The sequence below is a fragment of the Daphnia pulex genome, chromosome 12, assembly GCF_021134715.1.
Source record: "Daphnia pulex isolate KAP4 chromosome 12, ASM2113471v1".
NCBI lineage: Eukaryota > Metazoa > Arthropoda > Branchiopoda > Diplostraca > Daphniidae > Daphnia > Daphnia pulex.
Genome location: NC_060028.1, coordinates 8,687,523 through 8,702,149, shown reverse-complemented (window position 1 = coordinate 8,702,149; position 14,627 = coordinate 8,687,523). Strand labels below are relative to the sequence as shown.

General features: G+C 46.0%; 1 protein-coding gene across 2 annotated transcripts in view; it reads left to right on the top strand.

Moving 5' to 3' along the window:
* Window positions 1–14,627, top strand: part of LOC124209537 (teneurin-a-like) — a 114,551-nt gene that overhangs the window by 72,314 nt on the left and 27,610 nt on the right. For both annotated transcript variants that reach the window (XM_046607561.1, XM_046607562.1), the window contains one exon: window positions 5,443–5,664. In XM_046607561.1, the coding sequence (XP_046463517.1) occupies window positions 5,443–5,664 (222 nt within the window). The remainder of the gene's footprint in view (window positions 1–5,442; window positions 5,665–14,627) is intronic.

Genomic DNA, 14,627 nt, shown 5'->3' with positions numbered 1-14,627 from the left:
GGCGGCGACCACGACCGTCGGAGGGATCAAATCATTGCGATGATCAAAAGCACCTGCGCTTTCTTTCTCCCCCCCCCCCCCCCCCCCCCATTTGGTTGTGTGTGTGTGTGCGTCCCTCCTCGGCGTATCATATTTTCATGTCCCGTTTTGGATTGAGTGAGCCTATGAGGTTTCCTCCTGCGGTGGGCTGCCGTATTACGACATCCATAGGTACTACCAGCCAGTTTCTTATTTCTCTTTCTTTCTTTCTTCTTTTGTTGACGGAAAGAGGAATCCCCATTTTCACATTTTGCCGCTCGATATAGCCGACAAACTGTCCACGTTTTACATTATCGACGCCTACATATTCCGTCATCATCTGGCGCTGCCGCATAGCCGGTCACGCTGTAAATAAAGCAATGAGCTCCCGGAGATGTATCAATCGATTAAATTGGCCACTGCCACAGGACCCATCGCCTGTTGTTGTTTTGTTGTGTTTTGGTTTCCTTGTGTGTTTATTGCTACTATATTATGATTACTCTCGTGAGTGTGTTGTGTGTTTTGCCGTCCATAACAAATGCGACAGACGGACAGCCGATGGGCAGTCGATCGCTGGCCAAACTTGGGAAAGGTAACAGACAAGACACAAATGAAACAAACGCGCCACCCGTTCGATAAATCGAACATTTGATTATTTTCTCTCTGTCTATTGGATTTTGTCCGCCGTGTCGCGTTGGCCGGCGGATGTTGATGTGGAAAAGGGATGTCATCGTTATTTCCCTTTTCCATATCGATCTCCCGTCATCTGCATAAATCATCGACTCTGTGCGGTATTTTTGTTAGGTTTGTTTTTTTTTCTTTTTCCCACTGCGGGTCCCACAGTTTTATTTTTCTTTTTTTTATTGAATCCACTTTTGGTTGTTTGAAACATTCCGGTTTGGCGCAAGACAAGAATAGAAAGAAAAGGGGGTTGAGAAAGAGAGAGAAGTTCATTATCTCAATTTGATGTTTTGTTATTCAAAAAGCAAGAGGTAATAATAACATCTTTCTTCGGACCCGTACCACCAGACACGCCCTCAAATGTTTTTTTGGGGGTGGAAAATTGTAGACGGTAGATGTATGCATGCATTACATTATTCCCTATAGACGGTTGAAAATAGCCCAGAGGGAAAATGAATTTTCAAATGGATACACGTGTTGAAAATAATGACGATCACACACCTCAAAATTTATTTCGAATATCAAGCGGAGTTGAAGAAAATCCCCCCAGAAAAAAGCGGGGGGGAAAGAAGCAAATCAGTTTTGTTGTCCGATTTTCTCGTTGTTGGGCTTCTCGATCTTTAGTATATTCCTCTCCATCCAGCCAAAGGGTCTCTCAACCCCTTCCACCCCACCCAAAGTCATGAGGGGAAAATGAGAGTTTGCGTGACCCGAACACCTAGATGGCCGACTGATTTCGGTCGTGTCCGGTTTCCCCTCTGCCCTTTTGTCGCCTTGACTATTTTTCACCTAAAAGGCAAAGGCTTCAAGAAAACGATAGTAAGTGGCCGGCAAGAGTTGACGTGTTGTCGTCTCGGTATCATCAAGAACATCACGAAATGGAAATTAAAAAAAAAACCAGAACTAGTAAATTTGTCCCTTTCCATCACAAGAATAAGGTATAACAAGTTTCGGGGAAAAAAAGTCTCTAAAAGGACAAGAGAAACAAACTCGAAACTTGTCGTCTAAACCAACGAAACAGTGGGCAGTCCAGCCAGCAGTCGATGATGGTCCGTCCAACTCTTTCGAGTGTATGACAGTGCCCTTTTTTGGCGGGGAGGGGGTTCTTTTCAGCTCTCTCGACACAATATTATTATATCTCATGGTTTGTCACACACAGATTTTTAGAGACACATTTTTTGACGTTCCACTAAAAATTGTTGTCGAGAAAAAATATTATTCCAATGTTTACCGTCCACTGCGCAGCATCTCGCCACAAGTCTACCACTTTCTATTTGTTTGAAAAAGGAAAACAAAGTACTAGTCTACTACTAGGTTATATATCATCATCTTAAAAGCTTTTCCCCAACAAAAAATTTCGTGCATTTTTCATCCAAAGTTATTTGGGCCTTTCCTTTTTTCTGTGTGTGTGTCTGTCGCCGAGTACCGGACCGCGTCATAACGGGACTGATTGCTCTCCGTGATGGACCCATTTCGTGTAGAGCAAAGTTCCAGCGTGGACGCACCGAAAGTCGCACGGAAAGAAAGGTCCCCCCGAAAAAAAACCTCAGGGCCCAACTCCTCTCATAAAATAAGAAGAAGAAAAAAAGTCGAATCATGGCTGCGAGCCACTGGCTTTTTTTCTTATCCCTGCAGCAGCTCTGCTCTCTCTCTCGTCAATGTATTAAAAATATATTGTATTAAATTTCTTATAAATCGACTGTAAATAGCTAAAGTCTCTCTGCCCCCTTTAATATGTGAAGGAAACATATCGCTCCGATCGGTTAGAGGTCCGCGCGGTCTGTAAAGGCCCCCGAAAAGCGGCTACGGCGCCGGCCCCGCCCACCGATCAATATTCAAATGTAGTGAGTGTGTGTGTGTGTTATAGAGTGTGGTATATAATAAGGGCCGCTTTTGCCTCTGATATTATAGAATATGGTACATTTTAGACGTAAATATGGCGCTGTGTGTGTGGAGGAGAAAATTTTTCTTTTTCTTTTCTTTTTTTTCTGGTTGGGATGGAGCCACTTTGTGGCCCTTTACCAGCAGAAGCCATCTGCTGCGCGACGGCTATTATAATCGCCAACTGTGAACGATCAGAAAAAAAAGGGAATAATAACAATAATATGCACAGACTGGTAGTCGCCGTAATGGTTACAATGGGGACTAGGTGGAGGGTGCGAGGGCAGGTCCAACCAATCTCTGGCTAAATCATCTCAAACTCTCTACTTGTACTAATAATAATCTGATTCGTAACAATAATTCCGAGAATGGCTTGAACTCTCTTGACTCTGTTGCGGTTGGATCTCGACTCTTCGCTTGTTGCCAGCCGCCCAAGCGGAAAAGATTCGCGTATATAGTAGCCATTTCTCACAAGGAAAAGGTCGGCTAAGGTTAACAGCGGCAGCTTATAAAAGCCCCGTGCTCTTCTTGTCATCGGCTTCCTCCCTCCCTGTTTTCTTATCCCCCCTCAACTTTTTTTTTCCGGGAGGACAGAAGGGGGGAGGAGGTATTGTCGTTATTATTACACACACGAGTTTGTACGTATGTTGTATATATTTATAACTGGCTTCATATGCCCGGTGCTTTTTTTTTTGAACTTGTCGGATTGAAATGGATGTAATTATGCACGCCCATTGTGTCATCTGCTCCTCTGTCGAGATTATTTATCGTCATGACTGCTACTTTTTATGATTGCGATATTGGCTTTCTTTCGAAAGTTGCCCGTTTCCGTTTGAAACCGAAACACTTTGTATGGAATTGTCTCGGTGACGGTTCAACATATTTTGTGACCCCGCCGTTCTTTTCATTTATTTCTTCTTTTTATACGCATGTCTGTAGTAACATCTCTTTGCCAGACCTCGCCGTTGAATAACTTTGCTTTAAAAAAAAAATAAAAGGAAAAAAAAGATGACAGCCGAAATGGATAGTTGTCTGCATTTTGGCTATTTAGCGATTCAGTCGACTGGGTTGCTACTCGAATCCTTTCATCTTCATTTCTCCTCCAGTTTCCGGGCCGGAGAGGAAAGAGCTTAGACATTATATGGCATACTTTAGACGAGTAAGTAGTTGGGGGCCATGATTGGGGGGGGGGGGGGGGGGCCACGGCCGGTCTCTTTTTATGCAGATTTGGACCCAATCGCTGAAACTGGCATGTCAAATTGATAGAAGGGTTGGGCGGGGGGGTTATTTTGGGAAGTAAAAAAATAAAATAAAATAAAACTAAAAGAGGGAGATGAAGACTTTATGAAGAGATGGACCAAGACGTTATGTAGATATAGACTAGACCATAAAGTGTGTATAGAGACGGTAGTTGAGCACATGGATAGTAGGTCTACATCAAATAAAACTGTGAGAGATAGGAGATGGGGAGTCGAGACGACCGGTGCTCGCTCGGCTGCTCAGTTTTGTGAGAGCCGAGCAACTTTATTTATACAGGGCGACGTCATTTGCACATGTTGAAATGCTAATGAGCGGAAAGGGGGGGTCTACAAGGAGTTTTATACTCTTTGAGCATGTACACTGCCGGCCCACGAATTTCCATGATCTTCTTTTCTCTCGTCTTATCTGCCCGGTTTTTCTTTTGGAGGGGGTTCTGATGGGTGGTCCCTCGTTTAGTCGTTTTCCAGCTCAGGTCCACCTCGTTTTCTGAACGGGACTCGTCGGGTGGACACACCGCTCAACTAACATGTTCATTTGGAACCATTTCCGTGTCGTAAAAACAAGCCATTCCCCTCCTCCGTCCTCCCACATTGACTCCCATACCACCAAAGATCCTGACTGCCCACGCGCTTCTTCTTTTCTTTTCTTGTCCGTCTGACAGGCGAGTCGATAATCAACGAGAGGAATTGTCTGCTCCATTATGTAGAGCTACAATTGTACACCAGTCTGCATTCATGGCGCGGCTATTGTCGTTTGCTAACAGGTTTCGCTTGTCCGTGACACGATCTTGCGGCGGCGACATGCCCCGATTCTGCGGATGGCGATCGTGTTCGCCTCAAATTGTCAAATGTCAAAACGGGCGGACGGTGGGCGGGGAGGAAGAGGTGGTCGTCGTCGTCGTGAAATTCGAGGAAACCATTCCGTTTGAATTATTCAATAGTCTCTCCGGATGTTTGGGTGACAGACAAGCGGAGGAGAACGGGATGAGGGAGCAACTCTCGCTTAAGATATTCACCTACACGACGAAGACGACGATGTAGTCGTCGTAGTAGTATTGCACTACTATATAGATATAGTAGTATCTATCTTGTAATATGGGATAGACACGAAAATACGACTCTCGACTGGATGGGATGCGGGATCTTTCTCTGTTATACAGCTGTTAGGCTCTTTGACAATTCTCCAGACTCTCTCTTCTCTGGCCGGGGCTGGTTGGGTTCCGTTTGGCTTGGCTCCTATTGCGCTCCTTGCCGGGTCTTTTCGACCGAGTTACACACAGAATGCGGAAGGATATGACGAAAATCAATAGCTTTGCTCTCTCTCAGCTGCTGTGTATCCTTTTGCATCTCGTATTCAGCCGCTCACTCCGTCCTATATAACCTCGGCTGCATCTATGCGGCACGCTCCACTATTTATTGTGCCATATTACAAGAGGGGAAGCGGAGATTCTTGACTTGCATTTGGAATCTGCCGACTGAGAAATGTGTCCCCATTATATTTTTTTTCTTATTTTGTATAAGATTTGAATTTCTCTCAACTTTTGTCAGTTCCTGTTTATTTTATTCGAGTTTTTTATATTTTTTTTTATCGTTTTTGGATTAGATCACGGAACGCCTCCGCCGGCTCCTGCTCCCGGCAACGGTATGGGAGCCCCTCCGCCTCCGCCGGATTTCCCGCCTCGCGGTTCGTCGTTCAACCACCCGAGTTTGATTGCGCTGCAGGGACAACAGCAGCCGATGCAGCAACAGCGTGCCGCCACTCTGGTGGTCACCAAAGACAACAGCGACGAGCCGCCGACCTACGAAGTCATTCCCTATTCGACCGGTAGGTGGCATTCACTGTTTCTTCTCTTCAGCGCCGGGCTCAAAACTTAAAAAAAAAATTACGGATAATTTGGAACGATAATACGCTCCAAGAGAATGAAGAAGACAGGGGGTAGACGGTAGAGACGGAGGTTCTCTTAACTGACGTAACATTATTAGAACTTAAATTTCAAGGAGCCAGCTCTCCTTTGAGAGCTCCTTTTGATTATAAAAGCCGAAGCAGAGCGCTGCGCCCTGACTGGTGTTGCTATCCAACTTTGTACAGAGCCAAGGTTTTATTAGTCAGTTCTGCAAGGAGCAGAGCAGGAGCAGAGCAGGGGCAGAGCAGGGGCAGCAGCTAGGGAATCTTAAGGTGGCGAAAGTTTGCGCCGGTTGGCAAGTTGATGTGTATTACACGGAAAGGGGGGCTTGCGCTGCAACTTTGCATTGGCTTGTTTCCATCCGTCGCACCAAGTCTCAATGATACTCCCATCACCTTTTAGCAACTCCGTCGCCCGACTTGTCGAAATCTTTGACACGACTCTGAATGGACTCGCGAGTTTCCACCCGAAAATGTACACGTCCGCCACTGGTCTACCCATGGTGTGCAGTGGCAGTGCAGAACGTGATGAACCTAATAGCAAACTGCGCTCGCACCTCTAACCAAAGTGAAAGGATAACGAGATAGACGTCGCCAGGCAGGAGCTCGTTATTATTACCAGATATCACCGCCGCCGTCGTCGTCGTTTTCTCGAGCTCCTGTCTGACTCGCCAAGTTGACGCTGTTGAGAACTTTTGCAGCTGGGGTGGGAAGAACGTCCTCCGCTGCATCTCGTTTCGCCTTTTATTTTCTTGTTTGATTTCCTTTTTTATTTTGGCCCGTTCAATCTGCGCCTCTTGCCCTGGGAACAGATTCGCCCGTCGTCATAATCGTCACCGGGGAGCCTCTGACCTTTAGTGCATAACGATCGTAATCGTTTCTAGTCGGGTTCACGCACCTGAGATCGGACTAGGAGTGTAGATGTCATAATGAGTCTGCACGGGCGACGACGATGAAGATGAAAGCCAGTCGCTCCCGCTGCTTAAGAAAGGAAAAGAGAGAGAGAGAGAATCGAAAAGTTTCCATTTGCTCGATCCCGTCGGCTATAATATTCCCAAAGTCGGACGCTGTCGCCCGGATGCCGGAGTTAATTGGATTCTTCGACTTCCTTTTCTCTCGCGAGCCAGTCCTTCGAAAGATTTCCTTCTTGTCGTTTTCTATGGATTTGATTGAAAACAAATTTTTTTTTCTTCTCCCAAGTTTGGAGTCTCGGAGGAGAAATATACAAGTTGACTTGTTAACTTTTTTGAAAACTTGTATTCTTTGCCCTACGGGGGGGGGGGGACGAGAATCGCTGATGAAAATTCAGCGTCGAAATCTGGTCCTTGACTTTTGTGATGGGGAGTCATTTCGACGAAAGACAATCGGCCAGTTGATTAGTCGAGTTGCTGAGAATAAGAAAAGGAGCGTGGGTAGAAATGCTACTGCTGCGCTGAGAAATCACATCTCTCCTCCCCGGTATGGATGGATGGATGGATGACTCGATCTGGGAGCCATTGTGCATCCAGGAGACGAGAGATGAAGGACGTGTATTCATAAAACGGGTCGAAAGAAAAAGAAGAAGCGTTGAAGCAGGGTCTTTTCATCGTTGACTGAGCGAACGAAGGCGACGACGCCCATCTTTTCTCATCCCCTTTTTTTTCTTTTTAACACGAAATCCCTGCCTGTCAAAGACGTCGCGGCTGACTGGCGCAGCAGTCGTCATGGTGACACACCTGTTGTTGTTTGTTGTACACATTTAAACTGCGCACAGTCTATTGCAGCGCCGAGTCGAACACAATAGATCCATCGCTTTTCCTGTTTCCCTTTCACGACGACCTGATTTTCGGTCATGGGAACACGGCCGCCCTGCAGCTGCCAAATTCGCTCAAATCGTTTATAGAGTCAGGATTTTCCCAATACAATCCCGAAATTGTTTTTTCTTTCTTTCTCTCTCCAGTTTTGTATTGCGCCGATGGCGTTGCTACCAGATTTGCTCTGAAAGGGGCCTCGTTTGGGCGCGGTTACTGTGTACAGATTGCCAAGATGAGGGAACAAAACAAACAACATAACGAAAGTACAAGACGAAAGAGCCTCCGGGTTCTACCACCGAAATCTCTAATGATGTGCGGTAACAGTCTTCATATAGCTCAGAGCTTATAGTATATACATACACAGAGACTATTACTATACGGTATAAATTACGGCGCATAAATCTGGAAAGATATCCCCCCCCTCCTCCTCTCTCCCCCCTGCGCTGCTTTTGGCTGGGATGATGACGAACCCATTACCCGAGTACTCTGACATGCACAGGTTTCTCCATATCCATATACGAATTCCCATTTCCTCGTTCTGATGTATGGGCCGCAAACATTTTCTCCGTAGCCGCCGCCGTAATAGGTTAGACGTCATTTCTATCCTACTACTACCCCCCTCCCATTATACACGTCGGCGTATTAATCTGGCCCTGGCCCTATATGTATACGTAGAACGCGTAGGACGCTGTTGCCACCACCACCGCCGGGAGGAGGAAATGAATAGACATCCGGGCTTGTTTTTCATGTAGTGAGTCGCTGTGTGTCTACTACGTATACATGCAAACACTACTACTATTGCTACTGCTGCTGCTGTATACTACACAGTGGATGGCGCATCTCATAAAGAGAAAAAAGGCGGCCGTCACTATGCGTCATCGGGTTCTCAGTTAATGTTGTACGCCTTGGTCCGTGAAAAGAGAGAAGGGTGGGGAGGTTGGTCCGTCATCATTCCAGCCTTTGGAATAAGAGAGAAAGAGAGAGAGGACTTGTATAGTCTCAGCTTTTCTGTCGTCTGTATAGACATACACCGTGTCCCCTCTCCTTTGGCTGAAAGCGGATTAAACTTGTCCGCCCTTCCGTCCTCGGTCGTTTCCCGTCTCGCCGCCGCTGGACTATTCGACTGGATGTGAGGCGACATGGCTGCTGCTGCCAAAGCGGACAAGCCTCGAAATCGGCAGCGTAGGAGCGACCCAACGAATTAATCTCGTCTCCAGGGGCAGTATGACGACGAGGACGACGACATGGCTGGAGCACTACACTAGTACAGGACTCGGTGGTGGCCAGTGCATTAGGATCCGGCGCTATACTCGCAGAGCTCTAGAACCGTTGGGCACTAAATAGCGCAATCCCTTTCAACGCGATCCCCCTTTTAGCTTCTTTTTTACGTTCCTCCCAGCGATGAGGCTCTTGTTGTTGTTTTTTTTTTCCCCCTCCCCATTTGGGCAACCAGAAAGACAGAAACAGAAAAAACAAAGTATTTGCAAAGGATTCCCTTTTTTTGAATAGATCCACAGAACAAGGCGTTCAATTTCTTGTTTCTTTATTTGTTCAGACTGAATACGAGTGTCTATTTTTCTTGCAAAGATAACACAAAAGAGCAAGTATATAGATATGTATCTTTTCTTTCCTCTCTCTCTCTCTTTTTCGGATGTAAGCTGAAGATTGGGAAGTCACAAAAGTCGAAAAAGAGAGAAAGAAGAAGAGGATATCTCTTGGCCGCTCTTGGCTGATATCCGCTCTCCATTGTCTCATATTCTCTTAATGAGGACCGTTATTCTTTGGAATCCGCTTGGCACAAGAGTCTGACTCGGTTCTTCCTTTTTTCGGGAGGGCAAAGGCGTAGGCTGGGTTCCGTTGGTTTTTTGATGGAATACATCAAAATGAATTCGGAAGAAATACGGAGGCGCACACGGCTCGTTTGCTTGAAATCTAGATGGCGTTTTCGGCTCACGACTTTTTTTCTGGGAATCTGCAGGAAGACGGGGGGGGGGTTATAAAAATAAAGAGGAAGAAGTTAAAGAATCAAGAGAGAGAGAGAGAAATCCTCTTTGGTGGAAGTCTGGTGGCGTGACGCTGCCGCAGCTTTAGTGGTCCCGACGAGTAGTATTAGTTGACTGGGGCTGTAGGAGGAGGAGCATATTGCCTTTTGCAATGGCAGTTCCTTTTACTTTTTGTATTATCTCTGGGATTAAATCTGTCATCTTCACTGATTCCTTCCATCTTCTTCTTCTTCTTGCCTCTTGTGTAGTACGTGTGTGTGTGTGTATAAGACGCGGGGAAAGAGAGAGAGAGAGAGAGAGAGTCCTTTTTGTATTATGGATGCTCTTCACGTTTTTGCCTCGGTGTGTCCGCGAGGTTCTGTGCGCCTCAAACTCCATTCCGGATGAGAATGGGGGAAAAGAAGAAGGAGCCCAACCAAGAGAAAAGAGAGAGTCAATCTTGCGTAGTATCTTGCACCATTTTCCTCCCTCCGTTTCTTTCTCGTGCGGAAGAGAAAATCAACTGTTGATTTAGCTCCTCCGCAGCCGCACGCCCCTCACACAAAATTGCCGCCGGAGGATATGGGGAAATGCTAAGACAATCCAATTCTGCGTATTTATTTTCTTTTTCTCCTTCAAAGAAATCTCGACCTTCCCCCTCCCACTTCTTGATATTCCTGTGAGTGCTGGCTTTGATTGGTCAACATATATCGTTGCCGATGGCAGTTGCGCTAGACGGAGCGCACGGCACGAGTCTCTTGGCTTTAGACTCGATCGACCAAGTGCGTGGGGAATGTTAAGTGTCACTGCCAAGCCTGTCCTTCCTTTGGCACATAATTCACTTGCTTGGCGTAGAGAGAACACGGGCGGAGGCAACGAGGGATGGATGGATGGATAGATGCATACCTTATAGAGTAGTTTACTGCACACCCCTCCTCCGCACGAAAATTCTGGATGGCATTTTCGCTGGGCGACGCCGAGGAGACTCTGCTCTGCTGCCCTTTCTCGGCTGAGACCCTTGTACAATCCCAATGCAATTAAGACCTGCTCTCCTCCTGCTCCTTGATTCCCCCCCGCTTACGGCACTCCGACTGGTATAACTTGCTCCAGTCTGTCTGTTATTATCCGGACTCGATGTTACTCATGGCTCATTAATGAATGTAGGACGCACTTTGCAAATGATGCCCCTTTCAAATCGCGTTCGGTAATTTGTCGAGGAGCAACGGATGTTTGTACGAGTTCCGCATTACTTCCGCCTTCCCGTTCACCTCCCAGGGAAATAAATTCAGTTAGGTGGGGGCAAATATTTATTTGACTGATTCGGTGAACTGGAAAAGCTTTTTGAAAACACTAAACCTTTTGTGAGTATGGAGAGCAGCGGACTATGCAGAAATGCAGATAGCGAAGAAACCACGCCAAATATGTCTTTCGAAAAGGTCGCAATCGATGGATCGAGAACTGGTACGTGACCGGATCGGTCGCTATATAGAAAGAGTGATGGTATCCTGGCCGCTGCCATTTTTGTTCCGTTTCTTATCTCGTCCATCTCGTCGTCTACGGGACCTTTTGCAAATCGACTGCACCGATCGACTGCGCCTTGTTCCCTTTGGAAAAGTCAAGACTGATGGAAATCATTGGCAAACGAGATCTGAATCGAAAAGACTTGCACATTCAACACAACTTGCCAATTGTTTCCCTCGGAAGTAATCGCGTCTATCGCGTGCTGCTGTGTTTTACGTAATAGCAAATAATTGCAGTTATCTTGAGGTTAGTTGGAACGTTGCCACTTACCTTTGCTTGTTTTGTATCTCTTTGTCGACTTGTTTTCTTTCTTTTAACAACCTGGGAAGATCCTAATACTAAGTACACACGACGCCGTGTACTAATGGATCAAAGAACTCTTGACCTGTTTATGTCTTTTTAATCAAAAGAATAGCTCGCGAGAGCAAAGAGACAAAGAGCTCAAGGGTCCCCCACGCCAGCACTATGTAATTCTATGCCATGTAATAATGTGGAACAGGGGGCCATCTATATCTATTATACAAGGTGTTCAGTGCAGACTTACACTGTTTGGCCCCACGCACTACGTGTAGTAGTACTGCAATGGCACTGTGAGCTTACAGCTTGGCAGACTCGAAAGGCTGTACTACTCTCCCTGGCAGCTGGCTCTTTTCAAATTAACATAAATGTCAAAAAGTAGCACAGCGCGACGATCTGAGGAAGAAACCAATTTATCTTTTTTCTCTTCGACGAATCTCGCTTTTAGTTTTCCGGGTCGAGTTTGACGTGCATCACCAACCGACTGGGCCAGGTAAAACTCTTAAGATGGGCGAATCGTCGTCAGGGATTGTATAGTAGTAATCGAAAAGTCGATGATCCGCGATAACACGCCCACCAGACCGCGAACCAGACCGTGAACCAGACTGGTTGAGTTGCAACTGATCAGCTCTATTTCATCACGATTTTTTCTTTTTTACTTTTCACGACGGCCACCATCCGAGTTTTGAAATCAGGTAAACATAAAAAGATGATTCTTCCGCTGTCTGTTGTATATAGCGTTCGCCCGTCTGCTCATCGTGAAATAGGTTGTGGCGGTCGCCTATATTGAGGGCGTCTGACAGGTTATTAATAAGATCTACGCCCGCCCATAAAGCGAGTGATTTCTCTCAATCTATTACCCCCAAAGCGGGTTGTGCTGCCTCCCCGATTTGATGGCGCTCTTTGTCCCGCCGTTTTGTATCGTCGCCCAGCTCAATAAGAATATTCCGTCTTCGTTTCTCTCTCTCTTTTTTCACCGTCACGGGATGGCTGCCGGGACCGTTCCGTCCCGTCCGGATGAACGGAAGTTTGATCACCTTGTCACTCACAGCGGAGGGGAATGTGCGCGCGTGTGAGTAGTACAAGAAGTAGTAGTACTAGTTGTATTACTTGGTAATGCGCAGCAATATTACTTGTTCGGATGGGGGGAGGTTATTATACACTTGAAACTCGAAAAAGTAGCGCCGAGTACTTTTTTTTTTTTCTATTTGGCGAGTCGATCTACCACCCGCCGCTTATTCTGATGAAGGGGAAAGCAACGCCGCCCGTCCTCTATCCCCCCCCCCCACCTCCCCCAAAGTTTCCGGTCGACTAGACGCGCGCTCCAAGATATCTACTTTTTCTCATCATCTTTTTCCAGGGGTGATGCGTGCAGCAATACTTTTCGTGTCCCTTTCCTATTTGCTGTGTGTGTGTGTGTGTGTGGATATCAAATCATCGGCGTGGCAGACTCAAGCCCAAGACGGACGACGGGATTCGGTTGTTCCCAATTTTTCTCAGACTCGACCGATGCGATTGACCCCCTCTGTCACCGAGTGTTTCCTCCGACCCACATGGACAGAGATAAAAAGAAATAAATAGAGAGAGACCCTCACCGGTGACAAGTTTTCTCCCCCTGCTCTTCGATTGAGTCCCGATCTAATCCGAAAGGTCTTTCAAAATTGAGTGAAATGTCGCATCCGCGGGGATATCCCAGTTCAATTTCGTTGTCGTGATTTCCCCTGTAGTTGTTGTTGTTGCTGGTCTCCCCCTCTCTCTCTCTAACCAGACAAGGACTCTCTCTTTCTCTCTCACTACAATTTCCCCTGGCCAACTTGAGAAAAGACTGTCGACAATGCGTCAAATTATCAAAATTGTCCGTCCCTTTTTATTGTCCGGTGCACAACCCCTTAGAGTTGTGCTGCACCCCCCGTGAGCCTATTGTTCAATTCCCGTGCCCTCGAGTCGATTCGGTTGATTCCCTTTTTGACCAAAGTGGATCATATGTCGAGGCTGGACTCGACTGGACTCGACGACGACTGGATGGTCAGCACAAACGGGGTCTATACAGTGTGCGTAACTGCGTATCATTCCGGGTCGACAGACGGAGAGCGCCGGTCCCCCCCCCCCCTTCCTCTTTCTTTGGAAAAAAAAAAAGTTTGTTCTCTTTTCAATTCGTTGCCCAGCAGAGAAAGAAAAGAAAGAGCTATTTATTAGATATAGAGTATATAAAATATATAAAGGATATATAGCTAGGTAGTTATACGAGCAGAATAGATGTAACTGTCTACGTCGGCATTATATTGGTTTATAAAAGGGGGAAACTTGGGATCTACAAAAGAGAAAGAAGATGAAACGGCTAGGAGAGAGAGAGAGAGAGAGAGAAAGATCAGATCTTGAAATTGGAAAAAGAATTAGCCCAAAGTAAAAGTTTGACGATGTTGAGCGTAGTAGACGAGATGGCAAGAGAAGAAAAATGATGGAAAACTCAAAAAGTTTTTTTTTTTCTTTTTTTTTCGCTAGTTTGGAGGATTATTATTGGACGACCTCTCTCTCTCTCGTCCTCCATGCAATCAGTATTGTATAGAGCGCTATATAGGTAGAAATAGGGTTTCTCAGTCGTATAGTTGTACTTATTTATTCACGAATTATTAAAAAGTCAACGTCAATGGATCAAACAAAAAAACCACAAAAGACTGGGGAGGGAAAATATAGGTCCGCCTTCTTTTCTCGGAGGCACAACTAATCATCAATGCAAAAGCAGCTGCTTCCACTCCTTGTTAGGCGGGATGCAATAACTCTTCATTTATTGCACAGTTTCGACGCGTCCCTCAAGTAACTTTTTTTATTTTTTGTTTATTTTTTGGTGGGGGATATCGCACTTTGTCAGAGCCCACTCCCCTTGAACTCGAGAGCCTTTTCTCTCGTTATGATGTCGGACTGTAATCCGCTTTTGTGTTAAACGATGGAAATTCCCCGATGGCAACCGCTGGTGTTTCGGTTGAATTGAACTCGTTCAACTCGCAAACTTATCAATCAAATTAAATGCTTGAAAAATCTCTCAATTACCGTGGGTAGACCAACCCCCTCCTAGTCGAAAATAAGATGATCTCTACATAGTCAACCTCGAGAAAGAAAGAAGATCAAAACTCTCGGATGCGTTTGTACGTGCGTAGGCCGTACAATTTTCCCAAGTCGACGTGAAATAATCAATAGTCGCAACTTAAGGACAGGAGGACAGCCGGCCATGTTTTAAGACTTTTCTTTTTTTTTATATTCCTCCTCGAGTCCTTGTGTGTAGACCTTATAAATT